At 38.7% G+C, this 20,007-nt stretch overlaps 1 protein-coding gene across 4 annotated transcripts in view; it reads left to right on the top strand.

Annotated features, from left to right (window-relative positions):
- acsl6 (acyl-CoA synthetase long chain family member 6) overlaps window positions 1–20,007 on the top strand; it is an 87,779-nt gene that overhangs the window by 51,919 nt on the left and 15,853 nt on the right. For all 4 annotated transcript variants that reach the window (XM_060891124.1, XM_060891122.1, XM_060891123.1 and 1 more), the window contains 5 exons: window positions 5,011–5,112; window positions 5,234–5,333; window positions 5,709–5,887; window positions 9,916–9,948; window positions 17,116–17,167. In XM_060891124.1, coding sequence (XP_060747107.1) covers window positions 5,011–5,112; window positions 5,234–5,333; window positions 5,709–5,887; window positions 9,916–9,948; window positions 17,116–17,167 — 466 coding nt within the window. The remainder of the gene's footprint in view (window positions 1–5,010; window positions 5,113–5,233; window positions 5,334–5,708; window positions 5,888–9,915; window positions 9,949–17,115; window positions 17,168–20,007) is intronic.

Below are 20,007 nucleotides of genomic sequence, written 5' to 3'. Positions count from 1 at the left end.
CCATAAATAGTGCTTTTAAAATAACTTTAAAAAGCAATTTCATAGTTCCGATTTCTTCCGATTATATGTGTCAAAGATTTGACTTTGATGTTAATTTCTCTTCCTTGACCCCTGCCTGTTTTTTTAAATGCTATGTTTAATTTTGACACCTTTTGAAGCTTTGTCTGTCATACATAGCCTCCACCATGGATGCAACATCAAATCGGGAGAACTGTAGTACTGGGAATCACCATACCAGAGTTTGACTGTTTTTCCCTGTGGACTATCTCGTCCCCTACAATGTCACTGAAGACCTTCTGAAAAGATTTCTGCTTCAGAGCAATTTTTTTTGAGAGACTGTTGAACCCCAAGCCCAAAGAGAAGCAGTGGCTGAAGTTCTTGTTGTCCAGACCCCCAAAAATTGTTTGATTTGCTCAATCTAGGGGGGCATAGTGGCTTAGTGGTTAGCACGTTTGCCTCACACCTCCAGGGTTGGAGGTTCGATTCCCGCCTCCGCCTTGTGTGTGTGGAGTTTGCATGTTCTCCCCGTGCCTCTGGGGTTTACTCCGGGTACTCCGGTTTCCTCCCCGGTCCAAAGACATGCATGGTAGGTTGATTGAAAATTGCCCGTAGTGTGTGAGTGTGTGAGTGAATGAGAGTGTGTGTGTGTGTGTGCCCTGTGATGGGTTGGCACTCCGCCCAGGGTGTATCCTGCCTTGATGCCCAATGACGCCTGAGATAGGCACAGGCTCCCTGTGACCCGAGGTAGTTCGGATAAGTGGTAGAAAATGAATGAATGAATGAATGAATGAATGAATGAATGATTTGTTCAATCTATATTAACACATTTTGAACCATATATTTAACTATCACATTTTTGATCATTTACAAATCATGCTAAACTTATTTTTGCCAAACACATCCTGTGATTTTTGGACTGTTTTTACAAAGATGGTGTTACATTAGTCCTGTCGTTAGTTTCAGTAGGACTGAGCAAACTAGTAGCAGAGTATAATACCTTATAGCACACAGACTGAGGACCTTTTTTTAGTGCTGGTTTGGAGAATGTCCCCTTTGGACATTTTTTAGCCTGCTGAGCACAGTTGTGGAGCACCTCTTTGATATACCTCTCCGTAGCCCATTGCTCAGCTACAGATAAGGGAGAGACAAAACTGCACTTGGAGTTGCTGAAGAATTTCTTTCAATCCTGATACATGGTGCAGTCTTTGAGACTCTTGTGCTTACTGGCTAACATTCTAATACACTCTCGTGGTCAAGTCACACACAAACACACAAAAAAACAATAACATTGCACATATCTTACATCTGAAACCAGGGCAGTTAACAAATCAGTTAACACTACTGCCATTAAAGAAATAAATGCTATTACAAAGCTTGCCCACCACCATGTCCAAGCATGTACTCAGGTGTGACAGTGAGGGCATAGATAAGCAGATTGAGAATAGGTGAGTCTAACTGGCAGGTAATGTGTGATGCATCATTACTGCAAGTTTATATTTCTCTCTTTTTGTGATTTCAGTGACTCTCATTACCCACTAATGAGAGCAAAGCAGAGTGTAAGGCAAATTAACAGAGCTTGTGACACCCACCCATACACGCATACACATGCCAAGAAGCATGAACTTGGACCTGACAGTACGAAACAGAAGAGTTTTGCTGTTTTCTGTTGAGTTTTGGAAGTCTGTTGCAAAATGGTTTCAGTGGGATGACTTTTGTGAGATAAGTGGTCTTTCTTCTGTTGGTTTATATTGAGTACATTGTTCAAATAGCCTGCAAAATTTTTGCCCTTCTGGCCCCATTCTCCTACTTATCCAGACCCTCACTGGTCTTGCTGGGAGACATTTCATCCTCTTCCTGTGTTAGAAGCTTGCTTGGTGTGAGTAAAGGCAAGTCTCAAGCAGCCACAGGGATGCAGTGGAGGTGGTCAGGATGACTTACCACAGTACCTGTGGTGGTTTCACACCTTTCTTGTGAAGTCCTTCACTATGTCCCCATCATCTATCTTGTACCAGTTAATGCACAGACTGAACAGTTTTGCAAAAACTAGCCATATACTTTAGAATGTTGTCATCCATTTGTTTTAAGGGAGCCTTTTGGACCTAACCTAAAATATGAAGTTTCAATTACACAAATAGCCACCATGGTAAGGACCATAATATCAGACTGTGCCTGATAACAGATTGTTGGTGGTAGGCCTACTATATTTTAAGGTTGAATTGTAGGAACTGTGAAATTATATAGTAATAATATATTATACTTTTATAATAGTAATTTGGAGACAGTTGATGGTTTTTGCAGTGTAATCCACAAAAACAATGCCTAATGACACATTTGGACAGCAGAGACACCCGGCACATGTGGCAGGTCATCTAGGCGATCGCGAACTACAACACAACTCCACCTGCCTGTGACAGTGATGCCTCCCTTCCAGATGAGTTGAACAAATTCTACGCTGTTTGAGGTGCAGAAAAATGTATTAACGAGGAAGATCACCCCTCCTCTCAAAAACCAGGTGCTTTGTCTAAGCACGGCTGATGTGAAGAGAACTCTATGCAGAGTTAACCCACAGAACTCTGCTGGACAGGACAACCTTCCTCGAAGAGTGCTCAGAGAATGTTCAGAACAGCTAGTGGATGTCTTCTCTGATATCTTCAACAATTCCCTGAGCAGCACCAATGACTATCGTCCTATCAGACTCGTGATGTTGTGCTTCAAAAATCTCATCATGAGGCCATCAAAACACAGCTACCACCTTCACTGGTCCCTTTGTAGTTTTAATATCATCCAAAACACTTCATGGACGATGCCTTTGCCACAACCCTCCATCTGGCCTCAACCACCTTGACAATAAAGACACTTATATATGACTGCTGTTCTTAGACTTCAGATCAGCAATCAACACAGCCACCCTTCAGCAGCCTACTGAGAAACTGAGCCTGCTGGACCTGAAAGCCTCCCCCTGTAACTCTGTCCTGGACTTCCTGAATAGGAAATCCCAGTCAGTCCAGATCAGGATCAGCATCTACAGCACCACCATACTAAACACTGGGACCCCTCAGGGCTGCATGCTCAGCCCACAGATTTCACTCTGCTGACTCACGACTGTGTAGCAATGCACAGCTCAAACCACATCAACAAATTCACTAATAACATGACCATGGTAGGTCTCATCAACAAAAACGAGTCAGCATACAGAGAGGAAGTGCAACAGGAGGATGTGCCCTTTTCACCCTGCTGCCATCTAGGAAAAGCATTCGGGCAATAGCATCCAGACTCTGCAATAGTTTCTTCTTTAAGACATCAGACTCCTTAACAACCAGAAGTGAACTATACCAAAGTCATGTCCAAGTCATGAGTGATTTTAAAGGCGTAATAAGCTGATTTATCATGAGCAATGATCCATAAATGAAATAAAGCAAACAGCTGCCTATGTGCCTATTTTGTACACTCTGCCTGAGTGTACAAAAGAGTCTGTGTACTTCATTGACAGTTCTCCATAACAGTTGCATATGCAGAGAAGGGTAACTCATCATTTCTAAGAAATCTATCCACAAATAATATCCTACCTGCAGAAAAGTCTGGTTGTTCATTAATGTCACATCTATGTTTTGTCATAATGACCAGAACTAATTAATGTCAAACAGAATTAAGAAGCAACATAGCAAGATTTATAGTGTTACACTGGTGCCTTGTAATGTTTTGGAGTAAAAAGAATGTTCTGGAATGTGAAGTCTGGTATTTGAAATGTCCATAGTGATTCCATGAACTGTTGGAAGTGTTGTTACTGTGCAAGTTGGCAGTAAAGTTCAACTTGGGGAAAACATGCAAACTCCACACATACAAGGCGCAGGCGGGAATTGAACCCCCAACCCTGGAGATGTGAGGCGAACATGCTAACCACTAAGCCCCCCAAGCTACAACCAGACAGAGTGAAATTGTGAGAAAACAGCAGGCAGAACAACAGGAGAAGGTTGAAGACCTATTTGTCCAAAAATGCCAAAGAAGAGAGAAAAGGCAGAACTTGGCCAAGATGTCAGAAATATTGTAAAGAAAAATAATAGAAATCATACTGCATGAAATGTGCAAAATCACCATTCCATCTAAAGGATCTCTGTCCAGTCAGAGATTCTTTTTGTCACCTGTGTATCATAACAGGCCAATGCCATTAAAAGACTGTGCTTCATTGGTTTAAATAGGACTGTGACTCAAATGAAGATGCTCTGAATTCAAATACTTAAGGCTGAGGCACAACTGTTTATACCGGTTGTGTTTGTGTTTCTGTTCCTGTGTTTCTGTTGCTGTGTTCTGTGTTTCCAGTTTCCTAGTGTTTCTTTCCTTTTGTTTTTTTCCCCTTATAAACCCACTTTTAATTTATCCCTGCACTTGGGTCTGTATTTGTTTTTGTTAAGACACCCCGTTTTCTGACTTTTATGGCCTTGCACTAGATGACTATCCAGGTTCAAAACCTGTCGACAGATTCATGTCTCAATCCTGTCTTTACAGCCCATTGCACACAGAGATATATTACTGATTTTTTCAGTAAATCTCTTGTCACAACAATTTCTAGTCACAAGCAACTTCTACACATGTACAAAGAAAGTCAGAACTTCACAAACAACTTCTCATTGTAAAATCTTCAATAACCATCACACCCGTATGTGCTTTTGCTTTGTTCCATTCCACATTTACAGTAGTCCACCCTTTACAGGTAGGACAACCTCCAGGTTTTAAAGAATGAATGTTGGAATTTGAACATTTAGTCTGGTCATTGAGTTTAGTTCTTCTCAAGGTTCCCCTCTCAGCTCGAGGTCAGCACTTCAGAGCAGGTTTCAAAGTAATATGGTTGTCAGCCATTCAGTGTGTTTTGTATTCTTTACAAAATAAAACACATAAGATACTATTTTGCTTTATATAGTGTTTTTTTTTTAAACTCTTAATTCTCTATCGTTTCTATTGCTGACCACTTGGTTGATTGCTGATCACTGAATTTTAATTGTTTCATTTGCACAGGTCGTGACTCGGGCAGAGCACCTGGGCTCAGGTCTACTTTCTCAGGGTTGCCATCCCAATTCCAAGCAGTTTATTGGAGTTTTTGCACAAAACAGGCCAGAGGTGAGAGGTCAAAGTGCAGCAAGAGAACAAAACAGTGATAGTGTTTTGTGCATTTGTTAAGAGCATTCAATGAACCTATGCTCATGTCTCTCTGTCTTTTTCACTTTCTTTGTGTTGATAGTGGATAATCTCAGAGCTGGCTTGTTACACTTATTCCATGGTGGTGGTACCACTTTATGATACACTTGGGCCTGATGCAATTCGATACATAATAAACACTGGTAAGATCTTGGACTATTATTGTTATGTGTTGTTGCTTAGTTGATTAATTTGCCCTCTGAAAATAGAAACAAGAACATGCTCTTTATTTTTAAGTAATTAAAAAAAATATATTGTTCACTTGATTAATAACAATTATTATAATTTAATTATATTATAATGTAATATAATAATTTTTAATAACAATAAAAGTCAGAAATTGTTTTTTTTTTTTTTTGGATATACATTTGTGGCTGATCATAATGGCAAATATTAACCATTATTTATTATTTCTTATGGGCAAACATAATTTTTTTACATGTACTTTTGAATGTAATAAGTTTGCCTTCATCACCAGCGCTTCCATAATCTTTTTTGTTTGTGTGCCATACATGTAGCAGAATTATCTACAGTGATCTGTGATAAACCTGAAAAGGCCAAGGTGCTTTTACATAATGTAGAGAGACAGAGGACGCTGACCCTGAAGAAGGTTTTGCTTATGGATCCATTTGACATAGAACTTGTGGAGCAGGGCAAGAAGTGTGGTGTTCACATCCAAGCCCTAAACGATGTTGAGGTATGGAAGGACTCACCAAATCAAATAATCACTTCAGACATAATAATAGACGAAATATATAAATCTCCTTTCGTTTGTCTGAACAATATTCTTCTTAACTGAGGTTGTGCACACAAATTCACAATAAAGAATATTGTTAGAATACATTATTTTTAACTGCTTTTTGAAAAAAATGCTTGACTAGAACTCTAAATGCTACTGATACAGACAATGCACTGAATATTCTTATCTGTAACCATAAAACAACTGTATAAATATGCTAACCACGCGATAAAATGCTTTCATTAAAGAGTAAAACAAAACAATTTATATTGTACTATTTAGTTACACATTTAGCTCCATTTGTCAAAAGATAAATAAATGGGACTTATTTCCTTGGAGCAAATTTATTTGCTTCGCCTTGATAATATGCTGTGCATCTTGTTTAAAACCACATATAATGGCAGTATTCATAACTGTCCGCTGGTATGCCAGCACCTGTCTGATGTCACTAAATGTCACTTAAATCATTTTTTATTTGGCAGTAATATACTTTGACATCTCTACTTTATAACTAAATCTAGTCTATTTAAACAGCATGAAAAGATAAGATAAGATAAGATATACCTTTATTCGTCCCACAATGGGGAAATTTCACTGTTACAGCAGCAAAGAGTAAGAAAATGCAAATATATAAAAATAATAGAGACATAATATAATATACAGTATATACAAAACATAATGTATAAATAGAGACCATGAGTAAGTAATTACATTAACAGTCATTGCACGTTTTTCAAAATTTCTGTTATTGGACATGTTATATACATGTAACTTTGTTACTTTGTTATTGTTTATTACTGCAGTTAAAACAGTAATAACCGTGTGTATTATGGTGACTGGTTCACTGGGAGCAGCTTTGATTGTAGAGTCTAATAGCAGCAGGGAGAAAAGACCATCTGTATCGCTCCTTCAGACACTTAGGATGTAACAGTCTGTCACTGATGGAGCTACTCAGAGCTGAAACCGTTTCATACAGGGGGTGAGAGTTGTTCCCCAGCAATGATGATAGTTTTGCTACCATCCTACCTTCTCTCACCTCCTGTACAGTGTCCAGAGGAATTCCCAGGACTGAGCTGGCCTTCCTGATCAGCTTGTCCAGTCTCTTCCTGTCTGCAGTAGAGATGCTGCTGCACCAGCATACCACACCAGAGAATATGGCTGAGGCCACCACAGAGTCAAAAAAAGGTCTTCAGTAGCTCTCCCTGCACTAAAAAAGACCTTAGTCTCCTCAGCAGAAAGAGTCTGCGCTGTCCTTTCTTGTAGATTGCCTCAGTGTTGTCTATACAGTTCAGTTTGCTGTTCAGATAACAAGTGATCTATGTGTTGGCATTCTTCATGCAGTGAAGACATTGGAGCAGGGTGTGGTCAGAGCAGATGGAGAAAGAGCAACCTTGTAGGTAGTATCGGAGGTTGAGGCCTGCCCACTTGATGGCCAGACACCCCTTCTCTGCCGTGCTCTACTTGCTCTCCCTTACTGAGAACTTACAGTTTATATACAGTATGGGGCACTGCTCCCCTTAAAACACCTGGAACAAAACCGGCCAAGAGCCCTCTGTCGGATCCATCAGCCCCAGGATCATCCTCTTCTTGGTCTTGGGTCCAGGGAGGCTGCAACTGCTGCTGTCTTATTAATTTGGCAACACACCTGACACATCATGCCCAAGAGTAAGCTCAGATACCATACTTCCATCTGCCCACTTGCAGATTTCTTCATAGTTGCTGCCTATCCTGCCCATATCAAGTATTTCAGCACATCAGATAATGATCTATGTATATATTGAGAACTTGAAATTTTACTGGGGCTCCAAACAACTCAAACAGAATAATTACAAATTGGTGAATTCCAATAGTAATTTTTCGTGTTTGGGTAACAAATATGGGTGGCAGCCCCGGTGCCAGCCCATTTTAATATTTTAAGGGTCTATCCCTAATGCAGGGAGTGGTGCAGTATACAATTTAACTTTGCCTATACAAAAAAAAAAAGTTCTTTATTTTAGCCTGATTGTGAGGTCCATGATGATGTCATTATTGTGCAGTCATTTAAAGAAAAAAAAATATTTTTCACTAGGGAGTTGTGATGCAACACCATAGTAAATAGAAGCAACACATACAGTGTCATATCAGACCAATGTCAGCATTGGTTCAAACTATATAACTACACCAGGTTATGTATGTAACCCGGTTTCCTGAGTCAGACTCTGCATCAAGGCTGAAGCTATGGGAACACTTACTTGAGTAAGCTTTGTATGCACAGAGGCCAATTTAATGGCTTGGAAAGGATACCTGACATTACTCCAGCTTTTATTTGTCTTAAGGAAGAGTGAGTGGATACGGCAAGTGCATCTCGTTCCAGGTTACATACATAACCGGGTGTAGTTCCCTTATGAAGGAACTCAACGCTGTATCATGGCTGATGCTATTCTGGTCCAGGTTCACATGATTTCATCGCACAATTCCAGCAGATATTTTAGCATCCAATCAAGCTTCCTTCAGACAAGTAGAAGCTGGAGTAGTGTTATGTAGATGCCCTTATATGGATTTGTTGGTGTGTATTCCATTCGACATGCGTCCTATCCGAGCCATGTCATGTGGCATATATAGAAGGACACTAAAGAACGTGGCATGTGTGGAGGAACACTGAAGAACACTAAACTCATTATGTTCATGAAACCTGTTTGAGATGATATTTGGTTTATGACATGGTACATAATCATGCTGGAAGTAGGCATAAGAAGAATTCTGACCAACTGTTCAAGAGTTCAAGATGTTGTCTTTAAAATCCTCATATCTCATGCATGAGATGTGCTGGACAAAAAAGTTGCTTGGAGGGATTTACAGCTATTGTTACATGGATTTACAGCTATTGTCTTGGTACAAGATAGCAAAGCATACCTTGTGAGTGTCCTCCCACACTTTCTTTAGTGACGTCACTTCCGGGTCGGCGGCCATCTTGGATTTTCACTTCAGGGCGTCAGCCCATTTATTCATTTATTTTGCATTTTTCTTTGCTAGATGGTCTTCTCAATTTTTTTTTCACAGCTTTTCACAGGAGTTTCTGCTCCTCCTGGTTTGATTATTCCAGGTTCTCTACAGTGCCTGCCCTGTTAGAATCCTGCCTGGATTGACCCTGCTTTCTCTATTTTTGCATTGCTCTCTTAGCGGTTTTTGGATTATTGAACTAGTTATGACTCAGTTTTCTGCCTGACCTGCAATGCTCCATTTGCCTGTACTAAGGATTACTGGATTGTTGATGACACTGATATTCACCTATACTGCTTTGCCCTGCACAAAGTACCTTAATAATAAATACAATTAATAATAAAATTTAATAATAAAATTTTTAACTACCTGCAATACTGAACTCTGCCTCCGCTGAATTGCAATTGTTCCCATTAAAGACTTTTAAGTTGGTCAGTGTGTTGCATTTGGGTCCTCAACTGCCATTCCTTGTATATGGAATTCATACACAGTATAAAAAAACAGTTCTTAACCTAGCAGTACAGTATAACAATAAATGATAACAAATTCACTATGACCAAAAGGTCAGAGGTTTGTCTTGCCTAATCATCTATTTTATTGATGCGTGTGTTCAGACAAGCTTCGAAGTCCATTCCAGCTCCAGTATACACTGTCATTAAAGCAAAAAAGAAAACATAGCAAATACTATAAATCTTTGAAATTCATATATATATATATATATATATATATATATATATATATATATATATATATATATATATATATATATATATATATTTCAAATTATATGCTTTTCACTCCAGCTGTTGTCAATAATATATTTTTTAATGATTATTTTTTTGTATAAAATAATTAAGACAAGAATGCAGAATAGTCAGTAATGGTCACAGACTTTTGGTCCCCATTTATATGTACAGTATGAAATTTACTAAATAACAAAAATACAAGCACAGCTATAATAATAATAGTGGGTTTAAGATGTGTATTTAATGATTTTGTTCCCATAGGCCTTGGGGCAAGAACATTACAGAAAACCAGTGGTGAGTAACAAAACATCAACATGTTATCAACCAGTATTTTCAATCTGTGTGAGCATCAGTCTGAGGTTCTCATTAGCATATTGTGTACTTCATGTTATTTTCAAACCAGCTCTCTTTATAAGAATTTCCCTGTTTATAATTATTGACAGTCCAAGTGACAGTTATAAATGGGACTAACAATATTGTTTAAAGTTGCATTCATCTTATGCTTTTCTTCTTTGAAAATTATTTTCTGGTAATGTCAGAGGTTCATACAACAGACTCGTACATTAGTATGTATGCATCACAAATTATCACAGATAATAGTAGGCACAACTGATGGCTCAAGTATTTTGATATTTTGCCAGTTGTGAGATGAAAACTATTCCTCTTATTTTCTGCAGTTGTCAAAGATAGATAAACCTTTGTTTGTTCATGTTCAGTAGCACGTAAATCTTTGTCAGGGTCACAGTGGATCTAGAGCCTTTCCCAACAACATTAAATGCCAGTCCATCACAGGCAACACTCACACTTTTATTTTTTCACTAATTCAACAGAGTACAGTACACCATGCACATAAATGTATTTGTCACACATACATTACAGATTATTTTAAGATGCTGGTGTCAGAGCTCAGTCATGGTACAGTGACCCTTGCTCAAGGACCCAACAATGGCAGCCACCTCTGACCCACAGACATACCCATTGAGCATGGAAAATTTGGAATGGATTATATTTAACAGAGGATGTGTTATCATAAGGTAGTATCTGTTTGAGGAAGAATTTGGCTGAGGGTTCTTATGTATGAGTTGTACACAAGAAATTAATGAAAGTTATGTTTATAAGCATATCAGATTCTAGTTGCTTTACTGGTTATGTTATTTTTTACATAGATATTAAATTTATTTGATACATACTGTTGATATATGTGCTTCTATGCTTGCCTTGTTCCTATATTCAATTTAATTCAATTCGGTCCAAAACCGACTATGAAAAAACTTCAAAAAGAAGTTCAAAGCTTATGCCATAGTCTCCAAGTGGTTTTGTCTACTTTATATCAATCCAGTCTATATCTTCTGATATAGCAGCAGCAGATAGCACCAGAAGTGATGAGATTCCAACCAGAAATACAGGATTAGGATGGATCAGGCAGGTTTGGAGAGAAGTCAGGACATCATCCAGACATAAGTTCACCAAAACCCTTGTTCCCATGAGCCATCCAGTTCTGCTTCTTTACCTAAGAAAAACACTATACATAAAAAAAAAACACAAAAAACATATTTATTACAACAGCAAAATGAATGTCTTTGCATACCCCAGCATTAGGAGTTTGGGGTCAGCCCTGATAGAATGGAGCAGACAGTTTTAAGGGCCAGCATTGACAATCTTGGCAGTGCTAGTCCTCAAAACCCCAAGATTCCAAAGTGGCCACCACTTCCCCATCACCAAAAAACATCATACACATAGTGCAGCCTGGTGGTGACAGCATCATGCTTTATAACTGCTGTCAGAACTATTGAGTGAGCATTGGGGCTAAGCACAGCTTAGCAAATGTCTATTGATAAGGTAAAAGGTGTTTTAACGTTTTAATGATGTAATTAATGTTCGAAAACATGCATCAAGGCAGACTTAATTTCAATGTTAAACTTTTTTAATTGTGTTTTATAAATAGCAGGATGAACTGACAGATGCTCCAGTCTTCTGTAGCCCTGTTTTAGTTTTAGTTTTTAGTTTTAGGGATTTATTTCTCCAGTGGGTTTTTGTTTCCTGAAACCTTCTTTGGTGCAACAGTATCAACACATCTGGTAACCATTGTAATAATCACGTCCACTAGTGTATGGCTTAATGAGGGCATAAACATTCGTATTCTACCTTAATATTTTAAAAAAGGTATTCCAGACCTGGTTGATTGTAAGTACTTTGGGTGCCATGCTTTATGAAGGGGAATCTACTTATAAATCTCTTTGGACATTTCCATGCCAGAACACTAGAAGACAACCCTGCACATTTTAGTTCCCCTGTGTAGATAAGTGATGATTTGTTGTTTTTCAAAGTAGTGGGTGTGAAGCTAGTGAAGTGTCAAAAGTTAAAATAATCAACAAAGATAACAGGCACAATGTCCAAAGGATTTTGCTGACCAGGCCCACTAACATTTGATAGAAAACTGGCTGAGATGTAAACTGGAATTTGATATATTCATCATCAAAACTCATAGTGAAAAGCCAGATAAAATGAAAGGCTACATACACTTTACTCTTGCAGGTCCAGAGGCAATCAATAAAGAGTTTTTCTTTATACAGTATATTCTCCAGCAATACTGGCTTTGAATGGGTGCGATGTAGTCACTCAGGCAAGAGATGATCTGGATTGTTATTATAGTAATTTATTAAAGTATGCAACCTGAAGACAAACATTACAAACTAATTTAACACAATAAATCAAAAATCAGGAAAAACCGTTTAGGCATATGTGAGTAGCCTAAGAAAGGAAAGTGAAAACTTTGTGTTGATGTAGTACATTCTAAACAAAAGAATAGAAAGGGATTCAAACTAAAGCAACACCATTACCCAAATAAGACAAAAAACTTTACAAACTGTAAAAAATGTGGTGGAAATCACCCAGCAAAGTCTGTTAATGCAAAGTCCTCTGACAGCAATGTCACCGTTGTAAAAAAAAAATGTAACTTTGTCAAGTCCCAATGCAGCTCTGGCAATTTCAAATCTGGCAATCAGATCTTGAATATGAACACAGTCACCACTGAACAATCATTCCATGTCAATGTGCTGTATCTTGTTGCCAATTATTTTGATGCAGTCAGTCAGCATAGCACTATTAACAAGCAAGCATTTCACTGCAGCTTAACAGTAAGTGGCAAACCCTTTGAGCTTAAAATTGATACAGGAGTTCAATTCAATTCAATTAAATTCAATTTATTTGCATAGCACAAGAAAAAATAAGGACAAAAATAAATAAATTCATATATACATTTAAAGTTTAAAATTAATTGAAAAAATATTAACTTAAAATTACTACTTATAGTAATATATATATATCCTATCCCTAATATATGAAATCATGCATGAAATCATTACTAGCCTGCCAAATTGTTTAAAAATAAACCTGGAGGAAGTGCATAAAATAGGTCTTCAAGATTGTCACAAGGAATGTTCACAGAATATGCCAACTGGTTTGAGGATAAGCTGTGTACCCTACCTGTGACACACTCAATAAAGTTAAACCCAGAAGTGACTCCAGTTGTCTGGCCCCTTATTGCATCCCGATGCTCATGCGTGATAAAGTACTAGTGGAATTAATCAACATGACAAGAGTGGGAGTCATAACACCATCTTGGAGCCTACAGAGTGGGAGTCCTCAATAGTTGCCACACATAAGCAGACAATGACAAAATTCGCTTATGCATCGATCACAGCATCAGCATCAGAGTGTTCTAGCTTCCCAGGTCTTCCATGTTCTGGATAACATCATTGTTGGTCAAAAGGAACAGAAGGACCATAATGGGAACTTGAGAAAAGTTCTAAAAGAAGTCGTTATGTGGGTCGCATCCTGGGCATGGCTGATGATTTGGGTAAATCCATCCCGAATTTTAGTGAACAGTCAGCAACTCTTTAACAGCTGCTATGCAGGTATATAGATTGGTGCTAGTCAAAGCAAAAGCTAGAAGCATTTCACATGCTGAAATGATGCATCAAACCTAAACACCTAATCAAGCCTGTTACTGTTAAATATAATGATTCACAGTATGGCTTAGGAGCAGGATGTCTACAGAATTGTTAGGCTTAATTATGCCTCACACATTTTCACCAAAACAGAAATGATATTTTTCAAATTGAGAAAGAGCTGTTAGCAATAGTCTTTGCCTTTCAAATGACTACATCTATAGAAAACCATTCATGGTGGAAACAGACCATCAACCCCTTACTACAATTCTGAAGTAACCACTACATAACTCTTGACAGAAAAAATAGGAAAGCAGTTTTAACTGGAAGATAAACTGTCGCCACCACAAAAGTATACCATTGACCACAAATGATAAAGAAGGTTCAGAGTGTGCCAATGCCAAAGCTTTTCTTTCCTTTCTGAGACAAAGTCTACTAGGGATAGTATTGTTATGAAGAGAAGGGCAGTAGTTCCTCAGACAAAAAAAAAACAGCCAAAGAGTCATACACTCTAACACAATACAGATCAAACTATGGCTTGTTAATGTAGGATGAACTGAGGATACATGAAGCAGCATTCTTTCTTTGCGGTTTTTATATACGGTAACTTTGAAGTAAAACCGAAAGCATCAATATTCCAGCAAAGGCTCACTATGGTGAGCAGAAGGGGAATTGGTAGGCATGGTTGAACAGTGCCTTGTTAAACCACAAAGTTGGATGTGACAAGACTTCAGTTTCTAAATTTGCTAAACATTTGCAACATTCCTCATAATAAGGTAGGGAGTTTACTCACACAGACACCGATATCTAGGAAATCATGCACCACCATGCCAATAATTAGACAAATGCTGAAACCAATCTCTTCTTCTTCTTCTTCTACTTTCGGCTTTTCACAATCGAATCATCTGTTTCCACCTAACTCTATCCTCGTCATCCTCTACTCTCGCCCCAATTACCTTCATGTCTTTAACACAATTATTTATCATTTATTTGGCATTCCTCTTGCCCTCTAAACTGGCAGCTCCATCTCCAACATCCTTCTCCCCAAAACTGCCAACCTGAGCTGTCCCGCTACTGTGCTTGTTCCTATTCCTGTACAACCTCATCACTTCTAAAGATCTCTTAACATCACTCTTTATTTTCCATCCCTCCCTCATGTGTTTTCCTCAATGCTACAGTCTCTAACCCATACAAATGGCTGGTCTCACTACTGTCTTGTTTACCTTTCCTTTGATTCTTGCTGCCACTCTTCTGTCACACAACATTCCTGACACTTTTCTCCAACCCGTCTGTTCTCGCCTCTTCAACTCTTTTCCACACTCTGTCACTGTATGGTTGACCCAAAACACTTAAACTCCTGCACTTTCTTGACCTCAGCCCCAGTAACCTCACTGTTTTACATCCCTCCTTCTCATTCACACACATGTATTCTGTCATACAACTGACTTTTATTCCTCTTCTTTTCAAAGCAGACCTCCACCTTTCCCGCAAACATCATTGTCCATGGCAATTCCTGTCTGACTTCATCTGTCAACCTGTCAACCAATCTATAAAAAAACTCCACTACAGTCTCTCCTAGACACTTCCACACCTCCATGGGTATGTCATCCAGACCATCCCATCTCTATCTCTCAATCTTTTTCAACTTTCACCACTTTCCTCTTCTCTTCTTCCTGACCACCAGACACCCTACACATCACCATTGATGCTGCTTGGCTACACTCTCCTCTACCACCACTTTGCAGTCACTAATCTCTCTCAGATTGCCTCGTCTACATAGAACGTAGTCTACCTGCGTACATCTACCTCCACTATGTTCCTCTCTCTTCTGGAAATAAGTGATAACTACAGCCATTTTCATCCGCTTAGCAAAGTCTACCACCATCTGTCCTTCAAGGTTCCTTTCCTTAACACCAAAACTGCTCACCACCTCATCATTACCTCGGCCCCTCACCAAAATGCCCAGTTTAGTCTGCTCCAATCACTACTCTCTCCCATCTGGGAATACTATATATCACCTCAATCCAGCATCTCTTATTTTCTTTTACCTCACAGCCTACTTGTAGAGCATAACCACTGATGACATTCAACATCACCCGTTCAATTTCTAACTTTAAACTGATTACTCTGTCTGACACTCTTTTAACCTCAAAACAAACTCATCCTTCAGGATCACTCCTACAACATTTCTCTTACTATCCACACCATACTAAATCATTTTGTTTCCCCTTCCAATACTACAGATGTTGCTCCCCTTCCACCTGATCTCCTGCACACACAGTATATCTACCTTACTTCTAGCCATCATGTCCACCAGCTCTATACCTTTCCCTGTCATTTTACCATGTTACAAGTCCCTATTCTCAGACCTATTCTCCTGCATTTCCTCTTTTCTCTGCCTAGCATTGAACCCTTCTCCCATCTCTGCAGTTCTAAATAAATACAGTGCAATTTTAATCATTCTTTTTTCTTCTTCTAGGTTTTGCAAGGGGGATGCAAACTTATGCACTTAACTATGTATGATAACATTATTACTAGATGGTTAGTAATAACACAAACCTATTTGTACATAAGGGAACACATTTTATTGTCTTTTCTTGTACATACAAACATAATTAAAAGAAGCTATCTTTAACATGTAGGCCTGTTTGTCCTGTTAGGTTTTAACAAGAGGACAAAACTATTCTCAGGCAAATGTAGAGAAATGTGAGAAAATGAGAGCGAAAGCAAATGGGAACACAACGTTTCTTTTCTAAATATAAAATGTTTTGCAAATTAATTAAAAAAGATTGAAATATAAATTTCCATTTCATCTTGCATATTTTATATCGCCATGTCCACAGCCAGTTATGTTTTGTTTACATTATTGCCAATAGAACTACATTACAACTTTTATAATTTTTTTAACATTTATAGTTTCTGTCTAGAAGAGTTCAGTCCTAGGATAGCTATGATAATGTGCAGAACCCTCAAACTCCCAGACCCAAGCTTGAGTAAGACACCCCCCAAAGTGTTGGTGAGAGGGAGACCATCTACACATGGTCATGAAATAAAACCTTATTAAAATTTTGTCATTTAACGCAGATGGAACAGACTAAAAATAGCATTAATCAAGGTATTTTTGAGCAACAAATGTGGGACAGAAAGATCAAGTTAAGTTAAAGGACATACAGCTAATATAATCAATTATTTTCCAAATAATTGAATGGTCTTAACACATATTTGTCATTTATTATGGACTGAATGTATTAACTGAATTAACAGTTGTGCCTTGCTATATGTTTCTAAATTGTGTTTCTAAGAGTGCTCCTGTCGTTTCTTCTGCAAATACACCTGTAAAACTGAATACATCACATGAGTATAAAAATGCATCACATTCACAGGAGTATAAAAATGGATGGAACAGACACAGTCATGGACACGTTTAAAAGTTGTTTATAGGCACACTAAATAAAGCTTTAATTTATTCCCAGTTTACCACTAAACAGCACATTTATGTTTATTCACACAGCCACCTCGTTCAGAAGACCTTTCAATAATCTGCTTCACCAGTGGCACAACAGGTAAGTTGACGTGTAGATACAGTATTCTTTAAAAGTCACTGTCTACATTACACTTAAATCCCTTGCTTCACCTTTTGTTTAGTAAGCAATAGTATAGTACTACACACACACACACCCATGTAAGGTTAACATTGAACATATTGGTTTGATCACCACTTCTTACCACTTTTCAATTATTGAATTTTAAGTAATAATTTACTTAATGCAAGTAATGATTTTATGATGTTACATACTGTGATTTGTGGTTCTAAATACCTTATTTTAGTTGATCATGTTGTTATATTTAATTGTTATTGAAGACCCAAAATGAACAAGTAGATCAACAAAATAGATTTAATTTACATTAAAAAAAAAGATTCTATAATAAAATAATTTCATATGGTTACAGGATTTTCTGAACACAGTCTTCACTTAGAGCTAGGAAACTATTCTAAACATATGTTTAGGTATTCTTCTAATACAGTCTTTGTTCATTTTAAAATTAAATATATGAGAAATGTAAAATATAAGTACAATGAAAATAGTGGCATTACAGCCACTCTTTCTTACTTGTGTAGAAGATCTTTCTAACCATTCTATCTTTGTGATTCAAGATTTTGTGAAGGATTTTTAAAAACAAAACTGTTCAACAAAATTCTCTTCCATGGTTAAATATGGATCGTCTTCTACTATTTTCGGGTTTTCCCCTTAAGAGTCACCACAGCAAAACATCTATTTCCACTTAACTCTATCACTGATGATTCACATGATAAAATTTGGCACATTTTCAGCACCAGATGCCCTTCCTGACGCAACCCTCTCTATTTACAAGGCTTGGGACCGGCAAATAAGTCACTGGCTTGCAACCCCAGTGGCTAGATTCCATGGTTAAATATGAATAAATGTATTATATTTTATTTTATTTTACTAAATAAACACTAAATGCTTTACAGAAATAAAAAGCTGAATGAGGTTTTAAAAGTGATACACCATGCATATACTCTAATAAAACTTATGACTCCATCCTGCCCCAGGGATACAAGACATTAAAAAGCATTAAAAAAAAAAGTATTTTTTTTTATGTTTCCTGATTTAAAAGAGAGAAGTCTCTGATATTCTGTAGGAGTGTATTGCAAAGAATATCTTATTTTAAAACAAACTTTAGTTGCACCGATTAGGCCAGCAGATTATGAACATAGCGCTCGCTCAGTTTCTGTGTGAGCATGTCTTGAATATTCTTCTAATATCTTTTATATCTTTTAATTCATTTTAAGATTTTACTTTTGGTTTTAAAGGCAAAAAACCAAGAGTAAAATCTTAAAATTAACCCAAGACTTCCAAACCCAAACAAAGCAGGTATGGGGAAGATCCCTTTCAGATCACAGCCTGGGGTGTCTAAACACATACTGTAAAGCTGGGCAAGACATCATTGAGTGTCCCCCGAGGAACCCAAGAAGATGCACTGGTCTGAAAATGCTCAAAAAGCACAGTTTTACCATGCCACCCATCCTGAAACACCTGAACCCCAGTATATCATTCATGGTGAAGAGTGACACGTCCAGCGGGGTTGTCCTCATTGTTTATGTTTCACTACTGAAAAAATATAGAATTAAAAATATATACACTGCTCAAAAAAATAAAGGGAACACTTAAACAACACAATGTAACTGCAAGTCAATCACACTTCTGTGAAATCAAACTGCCCACTTAGGAAGCAACACTGATTGACAATCAATTTCACATGCTGTTGTGCAAATGGAATAGACAACAGGTGGAAATTATAGGGAATTAACAAGACACCCCAATAAAGGAGTGGTTCTGCAGGTGGTGACCGCAGACCACTTCTCAGTTCCTGTGCTTTCTGGCTGAAGTTTTGGTCACTTTTGAATGCTGACGGTGCTTTCACTCTAGTGTCTACAACCCACACAAGTCTACAAGTCGAGTCTACAACCGACACAAGAGGCTCAGGTAGTGCAGCTCATCCAGGATGGCACATCAATGCGAGCTGTGGCAAGAAGGTTTGCTGTGTCTGTCAGCGTACTGTCCAGAGCATGGAGGCGCTACCAAGAGACAGGCCAGTACATCAGGAGACGTGGAGGAGGCTGTAGGAGGGCAACAACCCAGCAGCAGGACCACTACCTCTGCCTTTTTGCAAAGAGGAACAGGAGGAGCACTGCCAGAGTCCTGCAAAATTACCTCCAGCAGGCCACAAATGTGCATGTGTCTGCTCAAATGGCATTTGCCAGAGAACACCAAGATTGGCAAATTCGCCACTGGCTCTTCACAGATGAAAGCAGGTTCACACTGAGCACATGTGACAGACGTGACAGAGTCTGGAGACGACATGGAGAACGTTCTGCTGCCTGCAACATCCTCCAGCATGACCGGTTTGGCAGTGGGTCTGTAATGGTGTGGGGTGGCATTTCTTTGGAGGGCCGCACAGCCCTCTATGTGCTCGCCAGAGGTAGCCTGACTGCCATTAGGTCCCGAGATGAGATCCTCAGATCCCTTCTGAGACCATATGCCGGTGCGGTTGGCCCTGGGTTCCTCCTAATGCAAGACAATGCTAGACCTCATGTGGCTGGAGTGTGTCAGCAGTTCCTGCAAGACAAAGGCATTGATACTATGGACTAGCCCGCCCGTTCCCCAGACCTGAATCCAATTGAGCACATCTGGAACATCATGTCCCGCTCCATCCACCAACCCCACATTGCACCACAGACTGTCCAGGAGTTGGAGGATGCTTTAGTCCAGGTCTGGGAGGAGATCCCTCAGGATACCATCCGCCACCTCTTCAGGAGCATGCCCGGGCATTGTAGGGAGGTCATACAGGCACGTGGAGGCCACACAAACTACTGAGC

The sequence above is a fragment of the Tachysurus vachellii genome, chromosome 17 (assembly GCF_030014155.1).
Source record: "Tachysurus vachellii isolate PV-2020 chromosome 17, HZAU_Pvac_v1, whole genome shotgun sequence".
Lineage (NCBI taxonomy): Eukaryota > Metazoa > Chordata > Actinopteri > Siluriformes > Bagridae > Tachysurus > Tachysurus vachellii.
The sequence above is the reverse complement of the archived record's forward strand: the minus strand, read 5'-3'. Positions and strand labels throughout refer to the sequence as shown.